Genomic DNA, 26,661 nt, shown 5'->3' on the forward strand with positions numbered 1-26,661 from the left:
TCATTCAATTCTACAAAATTTTAATGAACATTATTAAAGATATGATAATCGGTAACATGGATTATTTGCAGTGTTCCACCTAGGCACAGTGTTTTTTTTTTTTTTTTATATAAATTGGCGCCCTGTGCCCTTTACACAGTTTCCAGGGGTTTTATTTTTTGCCTTTATTTATAGTGCCCTGTCATTTTTTTAAGATCGATAATAAAAAAAAATATTTGTTATATTTGATCCGGTAAACATATGTTTACTTGTCGATAACAGCCGATCTAAGTAACATAAATACAAAAAAAAAAAATTCCCATTTTCAATAAAATTTCTGTCGTCTATTTTTATCATGATTACACGTCGTCTACATTTTCTATTTGTATAATTTCTATTTTTATAACTAACGCATTTTCAATTTTTGTTTTCTAAAACGAAAACTTGATCATGACAATATTCGAGCATTAAATAGAAGTCAAGGTACTAACATCGGTAAGTAATTGCATGGTCAATGAAATGGTCAACCTTTACTCAATTTTATAACATATAGATAATAACTTTTCTAACACATGTTTTACAGTAAAACCTATGTATACAAGATATAATCATTTTTTCTTCAAAATTTAAAGTTTCATATATCACTAAAATTATCAAGATTTAGCAGTATTCTTACGTGTTATGTGTTCCAGCGCGAGTACCTGTTGATGTTGTGAACGTGACATAATAAACGTAAGCGTCAAACTATTGTTTACAGTATACGATATCTAAATTGAACTGTCGTAGTTATCAAACCAACTTATTTTCAACATTTTTAAAAGACATACAGCCGTATTTGCTCTAAAAATATGACAAATATTTTTACCAATTAAAGGCCAAAATATTGGCCTTATGACATTTTAAAGATGTTGCTTAAGCAAATTTATTGGCCCTATGGCACAGAACTCGTTAATGAAAAAAAAAAAATAAGAAGTCTTTTACCTTCCATTTCATGAAAATCTGCACCACAGAAAATAGCTACCACCGGGGAAAAAAGAAGATAAATGTGTACGTATTGGCTTTGTAAAAAAATATTTCCAGCCTGCAGTTATGCCGGTCCATTAATGTCGTAAAATGAGCACCTGTTTCTTGATGTGTCACTCTACTATAAAAGGTTAATAATTCCACACTGTAATTAGATCTTTGAATACTGTTTTATTTGTATAAATATTGATTTTTTGTATCAAACTTAATATCAAACTAACTGTTATTGTTAACTGTTATATACATGTTCACCTTCATGGCTCTGCAAATCTGTAAATTCATATATCTTGGCATTACTATATAAGTTATATGGATCGCTGCTGACTCCCCATACGGATCCATAGAGGGTTAGTAAAATTAATAGTCCCTTGTGGATTTTATTCACCCTCTATGGATCCGTAGGGGTCAGTAGTTAATCGTTGAACGAATTTATCACACGCTGGACCTTTTTCTGCTGCGTTTTGTTGTAAATAAAGGCAACAGTAGTATACCGCTGTATACTAAAACTAAAATAAACAATCAAAACTAAAATAAACAATGAAACACAACAACATTAACATATGACGTCACCATTAACGCGTCATGAACCCCTGTAGGGGTCACCACGTGACGTCGTTAAATCAATTGCAACGGGATAATTTATCCGCGGTGCGATAAAAGGTTCTCTCTGACTGTTAATGATGTCTTTAAAACACAAGATTCTTTAGATTATGAATGTGTGCTTGTTGTTATTTTAGTCTTAATCACATAGATGTTTAATTACTTGTTATTGACTTTGAACTTGCTGTCAGTAACTGTGAGTACTGTCATATCTTTACTTACATGTGTAGTGTCTTTTTTTGTTGTTAGAATGTATAAATACACTGCCACGTATGAATTTTTGTTTTATGTTTTTTCTGCTTTACATCGATGTACATGGGATGAGTTAAGCCGTTTTCAACTGTTTTTTTGTAGTTGGTTCTGAAGTTTTACTTTTACATCACTATCCCGATTTAGAGGAAGGGTTTGGTGCTACCAAACTAGTCTAACCCCACCACATTATGTGTGTGCCTGTACCTTTTATAGCTGACTATGCGGTATGGGTTTGGCTCATTGTTGAAGGCCGCACGGTGACATATAGATGTTAAATGCTGCGTCATTTGAACTCTGGTGGTGAATAGTCTCATTGGCAATCATAATATCACATTGTCTTTCTGTTTTGTAGTCCGCACATTTTTCTTCGATTTTATTGTGGTTGATGACTTTGGTTACATGTACATCATGACCAATATTCGTCCAATTGTCATCCATTTTACGGAAAATGTCATTTTTCGGTTTGGATTTGAATGATTTTGAATAATAATTGGTATTATGGTTAGTTTCACATTTATAACGTTTTTCGTTTTTATAGACATTACTAGACATTACTACAAATACAAATTTTGTCGTTTAAACTGTACCAGTTTTTTAACATTAAAACATATAAAGTTATATCAAAGATGATTCCGTAATTATAAAGTTCAAGAGTATATATAAGAAAAAGTGACACAATTGCACCAGACTGGGAAAAAAAATATTACATTGTTTTAAAAGCATGGTGGTCTCCTGAAAAAAAAATGTTTCTAGTTTCATTGTTTCTAGGTATTATGTTTGCCAAGATAAAATGATTGCTGTCATTTTTAAATATAAATTTACTAAAGTTAAACACTCAGGCAAAACCTTCATTTTTATAATGCTATATGCCCATGATGCCTGAAGGAGTAAATCTGAAGTCAAGGAATAGATTGTAATCTCCCTCTTACAATACAGAAAAAAAAATAATATTTGAATTAATATGTTTGGCAAAATAATTCTTTTAAAATATGTTATATTAGTGTCTGCATACAAATTCATTAATTTTGCCGATCGCGACAACATATAAGTAAGCCCAAAATAGAAAAAAAAATTAAAAAAGCGCCTACAGTGCACTTTACTTTCAAATATGCGTTTAAATAAATAAGTAAAGCTGTATCTGGATCTTAGTCAATAAAAAGATGAAAAAAGAATCAGTACAATAACATGTGGTCGAAGGAAATGAGGTCATAATTATTATTAAACAAGGGATAGTAATTTTAGTTCATTGTCATTCAACTTGTGATAAATATGTGTAATGAGGAACTTCAAATGTTCTTAGTAAAACGGATACAGACTAATATGATTATCAAACTACTTGCACTTAAAATAAACAAATAAATTTTGCATAGGAAATATAACTATGTTTTATTGGAATTCAAACCCCAACTTCTTATTCGTATACTCTTAGAAGTTAACATTGTATGATATTCGAAAGGGCGACTATATCATTTTCAACATTTCATACAAATAATCATCAGAATAATAACAATTAATAAGACTGTAAACATTCATGAGCTTAATATTAAGAATTTCATCGAAATCAGGCCTCAATTAGTTTTTACAAGTTTTTTTTTTTTTAAATTGGGTTTTATACCAAATAATAGAGGACATTGGGATAGGTGAAACCCTTTTGACCTTAGACTGTAGTAGTATTGTATGGGGAATGACCAGCGTGCTTTTAAAGCATTTTGATTGATTTTTTTTCAACAAAGATTGTTACAGATTTCTGGTAACCTCATATTAAATAGATCTACATATTATGTAATTGATCACCCAACATGTAGTTCGGGAAAACTGTTTGAAAATTAGTGAGACATTTTTACTAAAGTGCTAGAGCCATTTTTCCTAGTTCAGTGATTTTTTTATGCCCTTTTAAGCTTGCTGTTTGTTGTGATCCAAATTGAATGTCCCGTGTTGAAGGCTGTACTTTGACCTATAATTGAATGTTTTACACATTGTGACTTGAACGGAGAGTTGTATCATTAGCACTCATACCGCATCTTCTTATTTATATGAAATCGGAATGGCGAAAATCAACAAAACAAAACTTCGCTGCTGCATGTACTAGGTTTTTTTGCGCATTCTATCTTGGCAGATCAAGCAGGTGAGATTTTTGTTTTGTTTATTTGAACGTATTACGATTAGCTTATATAAATGCACTACACATATCTGTATTCTCATACCAAATATTGAAAGTATTTCATAAAATTTGCAGGAAATCGTAAGTGGCGAATTATTTGCTTTAGCTTTCTTTTTTATCGATTACTGGGCGTCAATTTACGCAAATTATTCACCTAGTATATAAGTCTAAAAGTGCAGGACGTCTGCATTTCTTATCCAGAAGTTAGATACATTACACACTTGTATGCGCTTACTGTCTGTAACTGCAAGCAGTCTTTGCAACCGTATAATTTGTTATGTAATTTGTATGTTCCTATTACATCGTGTTTGTTGAGTACAGTATTGGATATATTACAGGTTGATAGATTTTTAGCCATGGCGTTGTCAGTTTGTTTTAGATTTATGAGTTTGACTGTCCCTTTGTTATCTTTCGTCCCTCCTGGATACTTTTACGTACGTTTTTATCGAGTTTGATAGACACCAAAATCTTGTTTAAAACTATTGCTAGATTTCCCAAAAGATGATATTTGGCCAAATGTTCCACTGTGAATTTTCATTGTGTATTTTGAAACACTATACTATTAGATACATATATATTCTTACATTGATACGAGTAGATTATCGGATTTATCCGTTCGAGATAGTTAAATTATCAATTTTAAAGTCCGAGCCTCGTCGAGGACTTTAAAATTGATAATTTAAGCTCCAAACAGACCACCATTAAAGCCAAGTTCTAGTAGTAAGTCAATCATTATTTATACAAGTCCAATTTATAACAATATAAGGTACATGTATCCTTTATTTCAAGATGTATATTGAGAAATATGAAGTAAAATTTAAGAGGTAATGCTAGTTTCTCTATATTTTACTGTGAATTTCTAGTTTGCCTCATTAAAATAGAACAAAAATGTCGCCAAGGATAAGGGACACATTTGGTTCCTATAGTACCAGTCCTCCAAACGTCCCGTTTCCTAGTTAAATAAATGAGCACGAATAAGCCAGTTTTAGAGATCTGTCTGTTTAAATGTTTAAATTAAAGTCTTCTTTTTTTAAATACAATTTTGCCTTGCCTTCCAAATACAAACATCTATACTAATGTCGGTCATTTCCTTTTAAATTAAAGTTAAATTTATTACATTATTCTGTCTTAAATATATAACCAGGAATACAAGTGAAAGGGTAGGACATCAATTTAGCATACTAATGCACGAGCATAGGGAATTCGTATGTGGAGTAAAACAATAATCAAGTTACTAGTACATAGAATGTCAAAACGAGAAAAAATACCTAATTATCTTTATTCATTCATTAAACAATGACAATGAAATATAAATTAAATGTGTCCTGCTTCGCTGCTGTCTTGATTTATTGAGCCTTTAGAAATAAAACGAACGTTTAATTTGAAACATTTTTCATCGTATTCTTTAAAAACGTACCCCCTACTGCTTCCGCCGGAACTACTACCTTCTTTAGAATCATGGCGAAGATAATAATTTATCTTCCCCGTTACAACGATTGTACCAGATACACCAACATTATATGCACGTCCAGTTTTAACTTTGTATATTTTCCCTGGACAGCAGTGGTCAGTCATTAAATGTTTTACTTTAATATTAAAACACCTCTAAGATAAGTCACATTGGAAAGATGACAAAATTCTGACAACAATTGGAACATATCCATGGTAATATATTTGAAATCAGTTGTCTATAACAGTACACTTTATCATTATGGCGTCTGTAAAATATATTTTCGGAGGACTTTTCCGTTTTGGCCTTTTGTTCAAAAGTCTTTTTGACAATAGAAGCTCTAAATCAAAGAATTTCAAAATGAACTGAAATACCTGTAATATCGTATCAACTAAAAGGTATGTGTATTCTTCATCTACAAGAACGAAATAGCCAAACATGAAAAGTGATATATTTGAACTCCTTATAATCTTAATTGTTATGAAGTTAAAGCTCCAAATAGACCACCATTAAAGCTAATTTCTAGTAGTAAGTCAATCAGTATTTATTTAAATCAAATTTAAAACAATATAAGGTACAGTATCTGTTATTTCAAGATGTATATTATGAAATATGAAGTAACATTCAAGAGGTAATGCTAGTTTCTCTATATTTTACTGTGAATTTCTAGTTTGCCTCATTAGAATGGAAGAAAAATGTCGCCAAGAAAAAGGTACACATTTGGTTCCTATAGTACATGTACAAGTCCTCCAAACGTCCCGTTTCCTGTTAAATAAACGAGCACGAATCAGCCACTTTTAGAGATCTGTTTGTTTAAATGTTTAAATTAAAGTCTTCTTTTTGTAAATACAATGTTGCCTTGCCTTCCAAATACAAACATCTATACTAATGTTGGCCATTTCCTATTAAATCAAAGTTAAATTTATTACATTATTCTGTCTTTAATATATAACCAGGAATACAAGTGAAAGGGTAGGACATCAATTTAGCATACTAATGCACGAGCATAGGGAATTCGTATGTAGAGTAAAACAATAATCAAGTTACTTGTACATAGAATGTCAAAACGAGAAAAAATACCTAATTATCTTTATTCATTCATCAAACAATGACAATGAAATATAAATTAAATTTGTCCTGCTTCGCTGCTGTCTTGATTGATTGAGCCTTTAGAAATAAAACGAACTTTTAATTTGAAACATTTTTCATCGTTTTCTTTAAAAACATACCCCCTACTGCTTCCACCGGAACTACTACCTTCTTTCGAATCATGGCGAAGATAATAATTTATCTTCCCCGTTACAACGATTGTACCAGATGCACCAACATTATATGCACGTCCAGTTTTAACTTTGTATATTTTCCCTGGACAGCAGTGGTCAGTCATTAAATGTTTTACTTTAATATTAAAACACCCGTATAAAATTGGATTGAACGCACTCTGCAATAAGGCAGCTGTTTCAGCAAACACCATTACTGACGATGGTATTGTGAATTTATAGTCGCTGTATATTTTAATGAGCGTTGTTACAAAATACGGTGTCCAGCATGCGATAAATGTTATGATAATTGTCAGGGTCATCTTTATTGTTTTTACTTTTGCCGTTGATATTGTGTTCTTTGCGGACGCATTCTGACAGAATTTTCCACTCTGATTTCTAAACGGTTTACCTTGACGCCAAACACACAAAACAACGCTGATATAACAATATGACATAATGATGACAGGAATTATCAAAATATATGAGGTCAAAAAGGTAAAATAAACCTTTCGTTGCCATGGCGCTGTATAACCTTGACTTTTACATCCATATTGTACGTGTCCGTTGTCAAAAACCTGTTCCTTTGTCTGAACAAATATGAGCAATTGTGGAGAGGCAAATATAAAAGCAAGTAACCAAGACGTTAAACACATTCGTTTGGCGCGTAGAGCAGACGATGGTTGGTGAAACTGGAATGGTCGACACAATGTACAATATCTGTCAATACTCATGGAGGTCAAAATGAATGTCGTGCTTGCTAAGGTTACAATTTGTAGATAAGTCAATATCTTACACGCAGCATTGCCAAGTACCCATTCACCGAATGCCACAAAAAGAATTTCAGTTGTCATAGTTACAAAACAAACAGTTAAATCTCCAACGGCAAGATTAATAATGAACATATTAACTCGACTGTTTTTCTTTCTGTATCTCGTGCAAGAAAGTACAAAAATGATCGCTGTATTTCCTATAATCGTGACTATCATTATAACAATCAAAGACACTACTCGTTGAATAACGTCTGGGGTCCATATTTTATGATCCACCATATGTATCCTGTTTTTACAATCTGATAACGACACTGTTACTCCATTTACAGGATGACAATTCCAATTTCCTCCGTGGAAATGATACGAACTGTTATTGTTCATAATGTAGTGGTAACAGTCACGGACAAATATTTATAGTATACATCCTCGAGACATATTGTAACACAAAATGCGTCATTTCTTTTCCATTGAATAAAATTATCAGCCTTTCGCAAGTTTAGTTTTTATCATAAATCATTGTCAACCAAGGAACAGTTGCGTGTTAATCTCGTTGGAAAACTGCAAAGAAAGAAATGATATATTAGTCAATTTGGTATTTTTAATAGTAATCATTACATCATAAAATTTCAAATGAATACAGTAACCCAAATAATTTATTCTGTATTATCCGTTGCTCTACAATGCCTCACTTGGGAGAAAATAGGACACGGAGAGAAATTGAATTATTCGAGTTAAAAATATAGTCATGATAGCTGGTGTGTTACTCTAGGCTATGACAAGGCGATATAGAGAACATAGAATTGAGAACTATAAATTGGGACTGTATCGAAGAGACAACTCGACCAAAGAGCAGAAAACAGCACAAGGCAACCAAAGGGTCTTCAACACAGCGAGAAAATCCCGCAACCGATACTGGGTTTCAGCTCGACCAAAAAAAAATGGCCAGTTCCAGTTACAGATACCTCTTATCATGCTTTAAAAATTTTGATTGCAGAAATAACATTCTAAATCGATTGTTTGGATTTTTTTATAAATTCGGATCGATTACATAGCCGTTCCTTGTGCCGAATCCAGTAAAAGTTTCTGATTTATTGTACTGCCTTTCCGGGTTGTTGATGGAGTTTACAGAATAGAAAATAATGGGACAAAAAAAAAATAATCCTCAGAAAAATTTATATATAAAAAAACACAGAAAATAATGAGGTGCTATAATAAAAAGAATGAAGAGTAATGGACGAAATAAAACAAGGACTTATCAAATTAGAGAATACAGAAATGAAGGATCCTCATTTAGACCCTCCGTCACCTGTCGTACAATTGTACAAAAACTAAGTTTTTATGTGTTAACATGGTTAACCTTTATTATAACTCGTTTATATAATTGCGTCAAATCCTTTAGTTAAAGTAAAAGATGAAAAGTAAGATTAGAAAAACAGATATTCAGTATAACTATCCCTTTAAATACGACTGCCGATCGATATCATACATAGATTTTTTAGCAGTCATAATCTTTTATATTTCCATGTTGTCATCAAATAATCTGCAAGGCTTCATATTGCATTACACGAAAAGAATATTTAAACAAAATAAAATCCTGATTTTAACAATCCTTTTTTTTTTATTTTGCGATGTGTTCATGATTTAAAAAAAATGACATATTAGTCTTGTTGAAAGAAACCTAACATATGTATCAAAGTGATGACATCCACGTACTGAACGTAGATTACTAGAAAGACTAATTTCTGCATGGTAGGGAAAAAAGATAATATGGTTTCGTTTAAAATGCAGACTGTACATTAATAAATTTTCAGATGAAAGTTAGAGCAGTGGTTTAAGCTCCGTACATTCTTAGTGGTCAACGGTGAAACTGGAGGGTGAAATGACTGAAAAACCAGTCTGCTGACACACTCTTTTAAAAAAAAAAATAGCCGAAGTTAACTCATCAGAAGGTCAAAGGGCAAAAAGTTCCAGTCATGTTACAATTAGTTTACGATATTTACTGGATGAAAAAAACGAGCCGTAGGTTTTTGTTTTCTACTGATGATTTTTTTCCAAATTGTATCTCGAGTTTTTAATTTATTATTTTTTCCTTTCTTTTACACACGGTAGTTTTTTTTAATTTCTTTCTTACAACTATCTACTTTGATCTTAAAAATAACAACTGTTACAAAAAAAAAAAAAAAAAAAAAAAAAAAAAAAAAAAAAAAAAAAAAAAAAAAACAACAACAGATGAACAGCGTTCTTATTAGTTTCGTAGTCGTAACAATTCTTCAAGTTGCTTTAGCATCTTAACTTATAAGGTAGTTCTCGATATCGTTTTGTAAAAATTTACATTCTGTTTTGTTATACAAGTTGTGAGATTAAAAATATACGATTTCAAGCCTTTGATACATCGAGATGGCACGTCTACTTCAATCGGTACTATATCTAATTTATATATGACCATCCAGTTTAAATAATTACTATGATTGTTAATATACTGAAATTTCGGTCCAATAATTTGAAATGCGTACCTACTTTAGTCTTTAGCCTTTGCCTGACTTTGCATTCTTAATGAAAATTGAGAATTTCTACAAAAATGTGTCATCATGTTTTTTATATAATGGACATTTTAAATTGTCCAGTATTTGATTAACTGGCAGAATTGAAAAACCTATTTTTTTTTATTCAAAGATGCCATGTTATTAAGCACGATATTCTTTAATTCCTACTTCTACCAAAGTGACCTCAAATGTGGCAAGTGTTTCAATTATATTTGACTAAGATTGTCAGTTTCGTCTGAAGGTCAGGAATTCTCTCTTTGAACTCCTACTTCCGCCGACAATAAGAAATAACCGCCACTAAAGGCAATATTGCTGAAGGTGGCGTAAAACAACAAGAAATCGATCAATTCATCTACCAATTAAAGCGAACACTTTGCTCGATAATTTCCTTTTTATTATTTATTTTATACATTTTAAAATCAATATCGAACTAAAAACACTAAATGACCTAGCTAAAATACATTAAAATAGTACTTTTAAAAAACGATATGCCTTAAAGAATATTACATATTAAACCTAATTTGTTGTATAAAAAAAATCCTCAGTCGTACTTTTTCCCTGGAGATTGATTTCGCGCCATTTCAGCTTTGCATGTGTAATAGATGTTTTACCTTCTGTACCTGCACTTTTAAAACAATATTAAAAAATTCTTTTTCACTAACGTCCAGGAACACACTATTGGTAAGAAAAACACATACATCTTTGAAAAATTGCATGGGGCGTCAACAAGGCCTCCCCGAAAATGACCGTCAGAAAGCTTTTGGAATGGTTGATGCCGGAATGAGTGTTGCTGACATCGTGGCTCGATTTAATGTGCATAAGGCAACAGTTTAGAGACTAACAAACATATATCGACAAATTGCAACTGCACAGGAAAGATCGATATCTTGTAGACCAAAAAAAAAAACTATTCTCAAGGGAGGAGTGCTACCTTCGTTTTACGTCAATACGTGACAATTTTTTCCAGCCACAAAAGTAGTGCATTGACTTAAGAGCAGCTGCTGGTGTGTCTGCCAATCATCCATTGGTACACTTAGAGCATGGTTGAGAAATTGTTTTTGAATAACACTATTCTCATTTCCGCATTTTGACCCTTCCGCGCTCCATACAAAGAAAATCCCCATGAATGTGAGTGATAAACATTCATGTTGCTTCTGACATGTCATAATTTCATTTTGTTATTATTAAAATTATATTTTGCTATGATTTTATATTATAGTGTTGTCAACGGTTAACCGGTTAACCGGTTAATCGGTCGAACGACCGAATACCGAATACCAAAAACGCTAACCGGTTAACCGGACCTTTTTCAATTTCGATAGATTTGATATAAATTTTTGTTGAACAAATCATTAAATAGTTATGTTTTATTTAAAAATTGTCGTCGTGGTAATTAGTTTGACAGATCAATTGTCCAGTATATTGATTGTTATTGTTAATCCTAAAAACATAAAATTAATTAGAGTTCGGGGCAGGATCTTTAAGAAACATAATTAGTAAACATGTTTTTTTAACAGTAACTTTAGATCAGTAATGAGATTTAATTTTACTAATTACTTCATTATTTCGTTTTCGATCTAATATTGTGTAAACCTACATTTAAATGTGCAACCTCCGTAGTTCAAGGGTTAGTCTTACTTTAAATTCAAAAATTGTGAAATGCAAACAAATGTGAATGTACTCAATGTATACGTGAAAGTACGAGTAACATGCTTAAAGAAAAAAGCAAACACAGTGAAGCAACAGGTCGTACAGCATGTACAATGACCTATAGTTGTTAATTTCTGTGTCATTTAGGTCTCTTGTGAAGAATTGTCTCATTGGCAATCATACCGCATCTTCTTTTTGTATAATTAATCATTTCAAATTGAAACACACCCCATTATTTTCGGAGACAACAAGAGAAAGGGAAAGAATAATCGGTTTCAGACATATGACATATTCAATTCTACGAGATTAAGATTTTTTTTTGGATTTTTTAATCTGAAGTTGGTACAAACGCTATAGTTGATACGGTGTATTTGTTTATTAAAAGTAAAACTTCGCCAGGAATCCTCACAGACAAGCCTTATAATGCTAAAGGAAAAACTTCAATTCTAAAAGCGTATTTATGACTTTGATGAAAGGTTGTCAAATTGACACGCATACCACATCTTATATCTATGAGTAGGGTTCTATTGATAAGGCTATCAAATACCAACTTAAATTACCGGTTAACCGGTTAATCGGTCGAACGATTATCCGAGTAACCGGTTAGGCAAAAGTGTACGATTTGACAACACTATTTTGTAATAAAATAAAATTTCACATTTTTGTTGCTAAACTTTTTTGTCTCAGTATATATTTTCTTCTTCTTCTCAAACTTCTATACTTTTATTCAACTTGTAGTCATACTCAAGTACATGTATACATGTTTAAGGATGTTCGCTTCTCCATTTTTTTTTTTTTTTTTAATTTCTAAGACATTGGAATCCTCTGATTTTATCTATCTAGTTGCCAATACAAAATTTGACAATGTTTTTTTTTTCATATTTGTTTGGAGAGGAAAGCTTCGAATGTTTACCTAGTTGTATGACAAACCTAGAGAGAATTATTTCCCTCCAAATTTTCAATAGCTTATATCTCAACAAAGGCACACGGACCTATTATTTTTTTCATCTGTATAAGTTCCGTTATCTGTATACTATTAATATCTTTTAAAAAGCTTGTTATTTTAAAACATAGAAATGGAATGAATTGTCATGGATTCACTTAAAATCCTAATAGTTTTCATTTATTATACTTAGGAAAATGTTTGCACAAATTGAAATATGCATGACATATTTAATCGGACTGATATATATATATACTCATAATCGAATATACACATAACTTTAAGTTTCTTGTATAAGAATTGTAACCATGCTATGGTATAAATTTTAATCTTACTTCAAACGATTTTCAACCACACTTGGATATACTGATATACCATATTATTTTGACTATTCTATATTTAGAAATATAAAAACCAAAACACGTATCTCCTTTTGATTATTTCATGAAGTCTCTAAAAATTTAAAGGTACACGTTGTTTTTAATTTGAACTTACAATATGTATATCTAAAAGTTTTAAAACCTTAACAAGTATCAGATGTATATCATATGTGGTTTACAAGTGACAATCGGTGTTTTAAAAGTTTTCGTGCAGGATAAATAATGAGTCGTCTACCTGGGAAACAAAAGTCAACGAAATTATTCCATTTGGTAAAAATTTAAAGTTCGACTTCCTTAAAGGTTTTTTTTTTTTACCTGACGACAATATATACATAATAAATTTTGACATACTAGTTGTATTTAAACAAATAGAAGGTAAGCTCTAGTTTATAGAATTTCGTTAGGGGAAACATATTTGTAAAAAGGAAACCAATATTTCGTTTAGTATGATCTCAGTTGTTAAACATGCATGTGATTTCAGCGAGCACAACCAGCATGTGATTTCAGCAAGCATAATTTGCATTTGATTTTATCGAGCATAACATTTCAGAATCTGTGATTTTAGCCGGCATAACATGCATGTGATTTTTGAGCGAGCTTTACTAAGCCTGTGGTTTTTAGCGAGCATAACATGCATGCCATTTAGTCAGCATACCATGACTGTGATTTTAGTGAAAATTACATGCATGTGATTTTAGCGAGCCTAACATGTCTGTGATTTAAGCGAGCATGCAATTTTAATGAGCATAGCACGCACATGATTATAACGAGTTTAACATGCCTATGATTTTAATAGGCATATTATAAATTATATCAATTTTGCGTTTTTTTTTTTTCTTTTTCAACGGGAATTTACATTTGCTGAGTACATATTTTCAACCAGTTTAGTGTATAATGTCTCAAACTGTTCTTTCATTATTGAGCAAAAATGATCCATTTTAAACTAACATGTTATTTATACAGAGTAACTGTGAATAGGCAAACACTTGAAAAAAAAAAGGCCCGTCATAAAATAAACCCGCGTATTTCTCATTTATAATTTGTTTTGCATAAAGCCATGGACATGTTATATAGGTGGGTGTTCTTGTTTCGAAAGAGAGGCCAAATATTCAAAATCATCAGTCGAAAATGACAACGAAATGGCTACATATAATAAGAAAAGACCAACAGACAAACAAACATTCAAACAAAACACACCGGAAAAGCTAAAGACAGAGCAACACAAAACCCGCCAAAAACTGGTGGTTGGGGGTCTCAAATGTTCATTTCTTAAACTATTTTATAAAGCAAGTAACGAAAAAGAATACTATCTGCCAGTTTTACGCAAAACAATTTATAAACGAGAAATACGTATAATAGCAGACAGCAACCTAATACAAAGACTGAACTAAAAGTTCCAGCAGCCGGAGACAGGCTTTTACATGTATGTCCATTTATATTTGAGAGAAAAATAAGAAGTGAGTCCTTATTATAAGTATATATATATACATATCTGTCGAAGCTATGCAAATGCATTCAAATATTTCTAAACAGAAGCATGAATACTTGAGTTCATAACTTGCGGCTACACACTCGCTTGTCATAATAGAAAGATGAGCAGATGTGGAATATAAAGATCTATCAGAGTCAAAATCATTTATTTACGTATCATCATTCCATTATTACGGTTTTATTGCCATTGGCGGATCCAGAGGGGGCGTAGAGGGCGTACGCCCCCCACCCCCCTTTGCTTGGACTTTTTTTTTTGTAAAATGATTTACCAGACTAGACTTTGTGAACTTTTCCCGTGTATTTAATTTTCATGCGACAATTCATTACTTATAAAGATATTTTTCTCTGGTATTTACTGATGATGTCAAACTCATGTGATTCGCTACATGGTGGAGTTTATCAGTGCGTAAAATAAAACGCCACTTAGTTATTTTGAAATTCAAATAACAGTAACACATTGCTTAGGCTGAGGATGACAACCATGATACCTTCAAAGCGACACAGGATTGAGCAAGAACGTAGTGACATCCATTTCACAATTCAACCAAACAGAAAGTAATACTCTATTACACTCTCATGAAAAAAAAATCCACAGCGATATTATTTACCAACGAAAACATGTTTAACCCCAAACGCCCCAGCCTATTTTAAAATAGCAAGATAGCTGAATAATGATACCCAGTCAGTATAAGCTCTAGATAGATTTAAAGTCTAAAGTACGAACCATTTGATTTGAGGAGGCAGTCTAAGGTATTTAAGAGAAAAAAATCTGACTCTGATTTTTGCATTAAATAAAAATTCGGGCCGTATCTGCATTGAAAACTATAATCTTTTTTGCTATTAGAAACGAAACTTTCCAACAGAATTATTTAGTATTAAATGAACATGATGAATACAAACAGGCGTATTTGCTTGAGGCCGGGTTTTGCATGTCTGACCGGAATGTCTGTTTCGCTGAACTGATATATTGAATACTTTTTTCAAGACCAGACTGCAACCTGCCTGGTGGGTGTGGCCTTTATGTCTCCACTTGTCGACCGTCATTCATAAATTCGTTGTCATTTCAAACTCATTCGTAGACTTTGGTTGATTTGAAACCCCTCAACTCCCTTAATTTTGTTGGGCGAAACATATCTACCAAACATTTAGATTAAAATTGCTTGTTTGACTTTTTTAACTCGTGTTGGTCGTATTGTAAATTTCATAGAATATCCCGACGTATTTCTTGTTTACAACAAGAAATCTGTGAGGTTATACTAACTTAACATACAACAAACGAGAATTTTCCATTTCTATTTTTTACTGACAAGTCCCACATCAAATATATCAATACATAGCTTTGGATCCATACTATCATTTTTATGACAGGCAATCAATAAGGAGAATACAGCATAAAAATTGTCCAACCCTTACACTTTACAGTAACTATAGAATGTACATGCCCCACGCCAGGAACCGTTTAAAAAGTGCATTTTACACTTATTTTATGGGTTTTAGCCTAAAAAAGGTCCCAAAAATTGTTCGCCTCGCTCCGCTCGGCGAGCATTACAAACTTCGCCCCCCTTTCCAAATTCCTGGATCCGCCCCTGATTGCTGTGTTTGTCAAATTGATACCTTAATTCATACATTTTGTTTTCAGTGTTTAAAAGAATATAAGATTTGGTTCTAAAATGTTGTTCGCTGCAAGTTGCAGTTTTTGTAGCTTGATATACCTTTTACCTATAGTAACAAACGTATGGATTTGGATTTCATTTGGAACTACGTAAGTCCATACTACATGAATGGAATTATAGCTGTTTAATATTCAAATAGATTCGACCTTTAAGAAAATACAAACAAATAGCAAACCTAAGCGAAAGTAAGGATGCAAGGTTAGGATAATCTGGAAGCTTTTTTGGTAAAAATGAAAAAGAATACCTTGCAAGTGATTAGTAAAAGAAAAAGATGGTCGAAAGATACAGAAGAACAGTCAACCTCATAAATCGAAAATAAACTGACAATGTCATGGCTTAAATCAGAAAAGACAAACAGACAAGTAACGGTACATAAAAAACAACATAGAAAACTAAAGACTTAGCAACACGAACCCCACCATAAAGCTAAGTGGAGGTGATCTCAGGTGCTCCGGAAGGGTAAGCAGATTCCCACATACATACCGCGTACATCGTGTTGCTAATGTAATTACAAACCCAGTAAATAGTCTAACTCGGGCGGTCACATGAAAAAGATTTAGATACACAAAAGTATGCAACAGCAATAACCACACAATGATGCCAAAACTACACAAGCAGAAGCGACATGTATTTGATGAAGGTTATGTACGGATAATACAATTTACCTATCTCATTTATTCGATTCCAATTGAAAACAGTAGATATATTAGTTAATATATATATATATATATATATATATAGGAATCCTATGCAATTTAAAAAAAAATCAACCTTTTACGTCTAGTACATACACAATTCATGCATGTCTTAAACCAGCTGTCCGTTTAATTATCTGTATTTATCTGTATTTATTAACATTGCACGAACTGTTATAACTAACAACTGAAGATAACTGTATACGTCCAAATTTTAAGCCGTATAGGACTGCAAAGACTAACGAGCAACTCTTCATTATGTTTTACAACAAAAACAAATTCATTTCTTTAGTTTCAACTCGTATGACAAATCTAACTAACGTTGCAACGTCTGTTATGCCACGAACGTTTATCGTTGTCAGTAATATTGTTTCGTTCTGCTCAAGGAAATTATAAAAGTTTGAACGTGTGTTCGTATACTTGACAATATTTGCAGCTGTACCAATAATTTTATCATATCAATCATATACTGCAATTTACAGATATGGGTTAGCTTTTGCACAGAATCACACGAATCAAGATTTTCCGTATATAAGGTAATTCATTACTTTATTTTTTCAAATAGCTCACAAAACATAAAAATGCAAAAATAGCACAATTGTGTGTTCAGTATTTGGAAGAATCCATATCGTTACCGACACACAGACACATACATGTATGATACTAAATGAATTCAAACGAACTGCATACTATTAACCGTGATTTGGTTTACAAAATTTTAAGGATATTCGCTATTTAGTCTTTGTTTTAAAATAACAAGCTTTTTGAAAACTGGTATGCGGTGATAATATATGAATAATGAAACTAAAATAGCAGTAAAAATGAAGGGTCAGTGCCCATGTTTTTGAAATATTAACAATGGAAAATTAAAAAATTGTTTATCAAATATTGTTTTGGTCTACCATTTTTTAGTTATACTGGCGTAGACGAACCAGAGAGTGGTATATTTTCCTTCTTAATTACAGTGTCAGCTATAATGTGTGAGTTGTTTTAAATATTTTGCTGTATGCTTTGTTTTGATCGCGCCAAACATTTCTACTATAAAAATAAGGAGAATCGTTGTTATTATCAATTAAACAACTGGAAATGTACATTTATCTACCGATGTTTTAATTATAAAAGGAAAGTTTCAAAATCAGTAAAATTATATTCCAAACGATGAGAGAAATATGAATACAGTGTCTTTTGCTGGTTTCAATGTAGACTCTAACACAATCGAATAAACACACATTTCCTGGCAAATTGCTACATTTTACATACATTTCATTTCACTATACATATGCCATTGTTCACATATATAGTTATACATGATACCGAATTCCCAACACTAAGAATTGCCGTCTAAATTCTTTTTTTTTCAGTGGCAGTAAATGCTGAAATAAGATTCCTATTTATAAGAGAAAGGATACAAAGAAACCGAGCCAATTGCAGTAACCGTTGGCAGATAGCGAATATTATTGGACTCGTTGTAGGTATCTTGTCGTCAATCGGACTGTTAATGGTAGCATGTTTTCAGGTAAGAATCAACATGATATATTATTTTAATTAATTTGAAAGTAAATTTGTATGCATTCACATTTAATCTTTTTAATAGCGTATCACCTTTTATAACCATTTTGTCTGACTAACTTCAACAAAAAAAAAAACCAAACCATAATAATTTGCGCAGAAAAAAAAGAATTGCCAAAACTACTCAGAACCGTTATATCTAGTTATCATTGTTCTCTTACTTAGTTCTGGAAAAAAGGGAGCCATGTACATTTTAGTGTTTTCTCGAATCCACGAATAGACAATCCAATTGATTAACCTAAAACTATTTTTGAATACAATTTCTTCAACAAATTATCCTTACTAGAGTTAATAAGTGCCGTTCACAAAGTATGTTTATTTTGTAGGTTGATACCATGTTCCCACCACATATTGTAGGTGCTGCCGTTGCATTTATACTACCATTAATATACATGTTTTTGCAAACAGCCCTCACACGCAAGCTCAAGAGAGCACGATGGGAGTGGTTATGGCAGTGTATCAATTCTGTTGTCACATGTATAATATTTGTGATTTGTATCCTTTTTACCAAATATAATGAACTGCAGTGATCAAACGAAAAGGCACAACTATCGAATATTAATAATTGTATAACCTCTGAGAGCATATGGCACGCGGGAACCACATAAATGAGATAATCACAGGCTATCGGGGATAATGATAGATTGTCAGTCGACCATTATAGATGTACGCCGTAAATTATCATTATCAGTCGACAATCTATTATTATCTATGATAAATGAATTTACGGTCGACAATCTAGAATAAATAAACGCGGGAACCACATTATTGGATAAGAACAGATTAACGGGTGATTTGTATAATCTATAATCCAAGATTGAGTCATGTCAAATTAATTATGTTTGGATAGTCGGAAATGTTTAATGTACTTTGGCTTACTAATAATTCCTCTGTTGTAGTCCACATAAATTGTATACCAGAAATATGCAGACTGATGTCATGGTCACTATAACCAGTAATAGTATTTTTTTAATCACGTGTTGTCTTTCGTTTATGTAAATATCACTATTCAAGTATTTTACATATTTAAAAAAAAAATCAAAAATTGATTAACTTTTATTTGATTCACCTACCAACAGTTCGTAATCTTCAATATAAATGAAGCTGACACTGTATATCAGAAGAAGAAGAAATAACTGCCTTTCAGTATTAAACTCACAATGTTTACCTTTACTAAAGTGTTATATGGATCCTTTTTCATTTTAAACATTCCACTTGATACTGATTTTTTTTGTGTACGACTCATTTAATTTGAAAAAAACCCACACCATTGCATTAGGTGCATTCTTAGGACGTCTGAATTGTATCCTTTTCTTGTTGGAATTCGGCTTTTAAATATAGCAAAACTTTCGAATTGATAATTAGGTATTCAGGACCAAAGAAAACATGCTTAATTTTTTTTTGGAACTCGGGAGCTAGCGTTTACAGTTTTCGGTATATTCGGGATGAAATGTCCTTGTAATTTACCTCTATTCATAGGAATAAGTTTAATAATAAGAATACTTTATTAATTCAATTATGGACCCTTGTGGGTTTGAAATTGAAAAATGATGAACTGGAGAAAAAGCAGCCCTAACTGATCATGATAATATACAAGGGTAGTTTTCTCCTATCAAATTCTAGATATTTATGTATATAATATCTATATTGCAAGAATTGGATAAGCACCTTAGAAAATTGACTGCAGTTTATTAACGCATATATTAGCCATTTACATAAATAGGGATGATCTATCTATATATATATATAGGCATAATAAGATTCAAGGTTTAGAAAAACAGAACAAAAATATAAAAGATAAGATTGCGATGTTGTATGCGCTGCAAAATGTATTGAATGGTCCCATCCAGACAACTTATAGCTTTTAGAATTTTTCACCCTTCTAATGGATACTTTCCTTAATCATAAAATAGTTATTGTACCTTTTGTATATATTAAAGTGGAGAAAAAGGTATGTATATCAATGCAGTAGTATTAGTCCAGTCAAATTAAGTTTTAACCGCAAGCTAATTGCAACAGAAAATGTTTTAGCTCTAAACTATAGTAGTATGCCCTAAATATACACAGAAAAAAAGTCCCAAGAAATCTAACTTGAGGAAATCTCAATATCAGCATCTTTAATTTCCTCTGGAAATTAACATTGGAACGGGAGATAACTGTGCAAAAATGAGTCTTTTTTGTCACTTTTTTGGTTGCTTTTTTTTTTAATTTATGTAAAGTATGATACTTTGATGTGGTTATAAGTTTGTATTTGACTATATTATATAATCTTCTGGTCATAAATTGGACTTAACCGAAGTGTTATAGGTATTTTTTTTATTTTTTTGTGCATTTTTCATTTAAGAAATTGCAAATTTGTGGACCATTTTGAAAAAAAAAAAAATAATGTGAAAATTTGGTATTGTTTATATCTGTATATTAAAGGAGTAGGTCCGGTAAGGACCGATTTTGGCCTCATATTTCAGGTTCATCGGACGAAAGATTTTGACCACTTTTTAAACACTTAAGTGTCTATTTTATTTGAATTAATTAGTTTATGAGAAAGATTTTAACAGATTTAGTCATTAAAAACGATCCGATTCAAGCTCAAATATGAAAAATCAACCAAATATGCCGAAAAATGTCACTTTTCAGATGGTTTTTGGTAAAAATGAAAGTGGCCGCATCCGTGTTCATCCTCAACCTTTATATATGTTATGTATTATCATAAAATACAACTTACATTTCAATATTAAGGATGAACACGAATGCGGCCACTTTCGTTTTACACGAAAACCGTCTAAAATTTAACTAAAATGCTAGAATTATGAGGATTTCAGTAATTTAGCATCACTTAATGGTGCTAGTACCGGATATATGTGCATTGTTTTGTCAAAAACAGCCCATATTTATGTAGCAGAAGCATTCTACTGTCCAATAAATAACTAAAGGTTTACATTTTAACAATTTTGTAAAACTTCTATATTTTGGGGCCAAAAAGGGGTCTTACTGAACCTACTCCTTTGTTCAGCTTCTACCTTGTTTAATTACTTTTATTAAATTTGAGATTCTTTACCTTGACATGTTGAAAAATTCAATAAATGGTCAACTAATGAATTAAGAAATCTCAATTGAAGCTTGATAAAAGATATGAAAACACCTTAAAAGTTGTTTGTTATACTCTAAAGACGGCTAAAATATCAAGAATCAATACATTCTGTTGAATAGACGGGGTAAATTTAGTATCAATTTTTATTGATATTTCTGCCTTTTCTACATAGTTATCTCTCTTTTTCAATGCATGTTTCCATAGGAATTTTAAATCAAGATTTTAAGTCTTCCTCAAGAAAGATTTTATAAGATTTTTTTCTGTGTTTATTTGAGGTATAATACTAAAGATTAAAACTTAAATATCTTCTGTTGCAATTACTTTTAGACTTTTAGGTCAAATTTATGCTAGATTGACTGGACTAATACAGTTGCTTATTCGTACGTGTAACAACAAAGAGGGTTGGGCATGTCACTTTCTTCTTGCTTTAAGATTTTTTTTTATTTCGTGACTTCTCGTTGAGTGTTGATTTTTAGATTTTTATTGAAGTTAAAACCGGTATTTTTTTTTAAATTGGAAGTTTTGTGTTTCGTAAGGAAAATACAGGTAATGTAAATGTACGATTGCTTTTCCTATTCTGTAATTTTGACTTCTAGGGAAAATACACATTATTTCATTAGTCATGCATCAGTGTGTATCATGTGATGAACAAGATAGAATAAAAGTTTCTTCTTCTTTACCGCCTATGCCCTTTTCCCTATGAGATTAAATGCATTATCGTATACAACGTACAGTACATAAACGATAACCATCGGAAAGCTGTACAAATGGGTTATAATCTAAATTCGAATATATTTATGAAAGATTTTTGTTATGCATTTTCTTCATCTAAATTCGAATATCTATCCATACGTTACGTTACTTCGGTACTGGCATGAAAATACTGATTTTGTGTAAATAAAATTTGATGTTACAAAATTTTATTTTTTTTCTCAGACTGAGAGTATCTCCCTCATGTAAAGCTCTGATGCCTTTCCCATCTATATTTAATTGGCTATACCTTTTGTCTTTTTTGCTTTACAGCTATTCATCTTTTTTTAGTAATTTTTGATTTTCAAATATGTTGTCAAAGAAGAGGGACGACAGATACCAAAGGGACAGTCAAACTCATAAATCTAAAACAAACTTACAACGCCATGGCTAAAAATGAAAAAGACAAATAAACAACAGCACACATGACACAACAAAGAAAACTAAGGAATAAACAACACGAACCCCACCAAAACACTAGGGGTGATCGCAGGTGCTCTGGAAGGGTAAGCAGATCCTGCTGCACATGGGGCACCCGTCGTGTTGCTTACGTGATAACAAATTCGGTAAATAGTCTTATTCGGTAGGTCACATTCATGAAAGGGAAGGGGATTGTAATAACGACGTAAGGAACATATCCGATGTCAAAATGCGCATCTGTGGCATACAAATTGGTACCGTTTATGTTAGGTTTTAGACGATCAAGTATTTCTTTAAATGTTTTCCAGGAGGATTTCAAAGATGTTTTATTGTTGGCAAAAATCACAGAGTTGCTATTAGCACTGTCACTCTACGCCTTCCTCATCTCATTTATGGGATGTTTTAAAGAAATACGCGTATTAACTATAAACGTTCAGTTGGTCGAGGATAATCATTGGTACCAAGATGAAGAAAATAGACAGGTAATATTGTATTTACGAGTATTAACCAGTCAGAAATTGGAATTTCTTTTGATTTCTAAGATGAGTAATTTACCTCTGACGTGTTAGATATGTAAACATCACCATCGCGTGCTCACATAAAGAATATAGGTAAATAAACTAGACAAGACCGAGCATTCCTATAACTTCTTTTTTTCCCCTAATGATTAAGTGATCGCACTTTTTTTACAGTTGGTAATGGTACAATATTTTTGTATCATTTGTACGTGTCTTAATTAAAAGATGCCAGAACATTCGTGCCATTACAGTTCATTACTGTTAAAAGAGTTGTTCTAGTTTCTTTTTTATAACAGAAGTTTTATCAATGATCTTTGTTTTCATATTTTTGTTGTTGCTTATTTCAACTTCATATAGACTGTAATATTACGTCCCAGCCGATCCAAAAATGCCCTCATACGTAAGAAAAAGCATCGTATATAAACGGTCACTATTTTATATTGAGTTAAACTTAAGCTTGTATGAAACCTAAAATCACGTCAATTTGTTTTATTAAGATTGAGAATGGAAATGGGGAATGCGTCAAAGAGACAGCAAACCAACCAAGATCAGACAACAGCCGAAGGTCACCAATGGGTCTTCAATGCAGCGAGAAATTCTCGCAGCTGGCCCTTAAACAAAATATTATACTAGTTCAGTAAGAATGGACCTTATTAATATATCTATTTTATTTTGATTTCAGCAGCAGGTACCTTTAACATTGTTAAAAGACACTCAGACTATCTAACTTTATTTAATGTTTTATACATATCAGCATGAACGGTAAGTTTTTATTACCACTATAATGTCTATTTGTGGAAAACCTTGTGTGATCTATGAATAAACTCTATCCACAGACCATTAACATATCAATAATACATGAATGAAATAAGACTTCCACTTCAAAAAATTGTATTTTTGTATGAATGATGATGATATGCAAGAAAAGGGAATACAAACTCACGTTTTTGCATGCATTTTGTCCTAGCATTTTTATCGTGTTGTAAAATGACTTACATATTGCTTATAATTAGAAGATAAGAATGACGATTAATTAAAGGAGGAATAAAATTTAAAAAAAACTTAACTTTTATAAAATTGAATACAAATAAACATCTAATTTTCTCTAAATTTAATGCTGATCATTGACAAGAATTAGGTAATTTATCAAGTACCAAAACATGTTTTACAAAATGTGCCTACTACCATATCATAAAAATAAGTTATACATAGTAGAAATGAGATGAATGGTAAGACACTCATCATAGATATCAGGATTGAAATTTTGTACTATTCAGTATAATTATAAAACGGAAACATATTTATTCTTTTACAGGACAATCATGTGAAGATTCCTCAGTGTCTGGTATTGACATGTGTTCCTTTAAAAGTGGTGCTATTTGTAAAAACGAGTCTTTAGTATTTTATACTTCCAGAAACAGGATATATAAAAACATGTTGTATAGTATTTAGTATTGTTTAAGAAATAATACATGCAAGCCATGTATTTATTAAAAAAGTTCACTTGACCAATGACATGAACAAATTATTACAAATATATAGTTTGCAAGAATGATTTCGATTTTGAAAGAACTAATACGGCAATTCAAAAAAGCCGAAGCGAAGATCAGATAACCGTGTGTATGGCTATTAACCCCCTGTAAGATTAAAGCTACAACTTTCAAATAATTTTAAGGCTTTCATTGATTTCCTTTAAATTGAAATTTTAAATTAGCAATTGAAAAAAAGTGTTAGTTCCTGAATAATTCTGAACTCAGACATTTGTTTGTTGTTTGCTACTATTAAATGTCAAATCAGCAGTTTACATGTCGCATGCAGTGAGCAGCAATGAAATCCATAAATGTGTGTTAAGAGAAATGAAACAACCACTATCTCAAAACGCCATTTCAATGCGATATCATCCGAATTTAGATGGTTCAAGTAACGAAATAATCCCCAGGTTGAGAGTTTTCATTCTTATGATGTTTTCAAAATTTTAAACACGACGTCAATGCGTCAAAATTATATATACAATTTCGTGGAATTAAATTCTATATTGATTTCAGACATTTTTAAGATCTGATGCATTTATTCTTCTTGTTAATAAATAAATAAGATTTTAGAAGTTTCATTTTTAATTTCAACGCAATCATCATAGGTGTGGATTAACGTGGGAGGTAAATAGTAACAGCCGTCGATATGCACATCACTGAGTCTGACTAAAAGAGGGACAAACGATACCAAAGAGACAGTCAAACTCATAAATCTAAAACAAACTGACAACGCCACGGCTAAAAATGAAAAAGACAAACAAAAAAACAGCACACATGACACAACAGAGAAAACTAAAGAATAAACAACACGAACCCCCCCCCCCCAAAAAAAAAAAAAAAAAAAAAAACTAAGGGTGATCTCAGGTGCTCCGGAAGGGTAAGTAGATCCTGCTCCACATGTGGCACCCTTCGTGTGGCTCATGTGATTACAAATCCGGTAAATAGTCTTAATTCGGTAGGTCACATTCATGATAGGGAATGGGATTGTAGTTACGACGTAAGGAACATATCCGATATCATTTGTGAAACGGTTATTCCATAACGGTCAGCCAACTCGTGATGGCGTCCGTAAAATTTACGAAGGGATGATTTCAACTTCACCATTTGGAACTCTTGGTTTAATAGCTTCTTTGTGAGCAGCAACCCTCTATCAAGAAAATCATGATAGGAAATGCAAGCACGGGAATATCGTATCAATTTGGAGATATATACCCCATATGCAGGTGCTGCTGGAATGTTGCTACTTAGAAATGGAAAGTTCACAATTGGAAAGCTGAAATCATCTCTTTTGTCGTAAAGTTTTGTTTTCAACCGACCCTCATTGTTTATTTCTCGATGTAAGTCAAGATATGAGGCCGACTTAACTGTATCTGTGGTTTCCTTTATCTCTAGCTCGATTGGATAGATGCGTTCCACATAGTCACCAAATTTTGAATTATTTAGTGAAAGAACATCATCTATATAGCGGAAAGTAGAGTTGAAGGATATTGCTGACTTCGTATCTTTCTTCCTAAGAAGTTCCTGCATGAAGTCAGCCTCGTAATAATAAAGAAACAAGTCGGCAAGCAGAGGGGCACAGTTTGTTCCCATTAACATGCCGACAGTCTGTTGAAAAACGTAACAAATATGTTGTCAATCAAGAAATCAAGCATCTTGATAATATCAGTTTCAGAGAATTTTTTGTTTGAATCAAGGTGGTCCTTTACAAAGTAGGATTTACCCCTCCCTTAGACAAGATACTTGTATCTACGTTGGCCATTCTTTTTTATAAAGCAAAGCAATACCAACTCTTTCAATTTGTCTCTTAGTTTGGAATGTGGAATACTAGTGTAAAGAGCAGAAAAGTCAAATGTTTTAATACTGTTACAAGATGAAAGAGAGTTAGATTGAATGTACTCTAAAAGATCTTTGG

At 32.0% G+C, this 26,661-nt stretch overlaps 2 protein-coding genes across 3 annotated transcripts; one reads left to right on the forward strand and one right to left on the reverse strand.

Annotated features, from left to right (window-relative positions):
* Positions 1 to 422: 422 nt before the first annotated feature.
* Positions 423 to 24,859, forward strand: LOC143083228 (DNA damage-regulated autophagy modulator protein 1-like). 2 transcript variants are annotated; one of them, XM_076259479.1, is made up of 10 exons: positions 423 to 474; positions 16,144 to 16,266; positions 17,355 to 17,408; positions 17,785 to 17,852; positions 18,234 to 18,388; positions 18,768 to 18,936; positions 20,355 to 20,392; positions 23,008 to 23,181; positions 23,900 to 23,979; positions 24,533 to 24,859. In XM_076259479.1, exons 2-9 carry the CDS (start codon positions 16,175 to 16,177, stop codon positions 23,942 to 23,944), a joined length of 795 nt encoding a protein of 264 aa, XP_076115594.1. In that variant the 5' UTR covers positions 423 to 474; positions 16,144 to 16,174; the 3' UTR covers positions 23,945 to 23,979; positions 24,533 to 24,859. The 2 variants fall into 2 exon arrangements, with proteins under 2 accessions (XP_076115594.1, XP_076115595.1); XM_076259480.1 differs by lacking the exon at positions 17,355 to 17,408.
* Positions 6,538 to 8,052, reverse strand: LOC143081747 (neuropeptide S receptor-like). The gene has a single exon (XM_076257468.1). The coding sequence runs from the start codon at positions 7,876 to 7,878 to the stop codon at positions 6,592 to 6,594; it is 1,287 nt and encodes a 428-aa protein (XP_076113583.1). The 5' UTR covers positions 7,879 to 8,052; the 3' UTR covers positions 6,538 to 6,591.
* Positions 24,860 to 26,661: the final 1,802 nt, after the last annotated feature.

The sequence above is a fragment of the Mytilus galloprovincialis genome, chromosome 7, assembly GCF_965363235.1.
Source record: "Mytilus galloprovincialis chromosome 7, xbMytGall1.hap1.1, whole genome shotgun sequence".
Lineage (NCBI taxonomy): Eukaryota > Metazoa > Mollusca > Bivalvia > Mytilida > Mytilidae > Mytilus > Mytilus galloprovincialis.

Bases quoted from the DNA above. Each gene is read 5' to 3' on its own strand.
- LOC143083228 (XM_076259479.1), top strand. From the start codon at position 16,175: ATGTTGTTCGCTGCAAGTTGCAGTTTTTGTAGCTTGATATACCTTTTA. The intron at 18,389-18,767 runs GTAAGAATCAAC...TTTATTTTGTAG, and splicing joins TAATGGTAGCATGTTTTCAG to GTTGATACCATGTTCCCACC. The intron at 23,182-23,899 runs GTAATATTGTAT...TTTTGATTTCAG, and splicing joins AAGATGAAGAAAATAGACAG to CAGCAGGTACCTTTAACATT.
- LOC143081747 (XM_076257468.1), bottom strand. From the start codon at position 7,878: ATGAACAATAACAGTTCGTATCATTTCCACGGAGGAAATTGGAATTGT.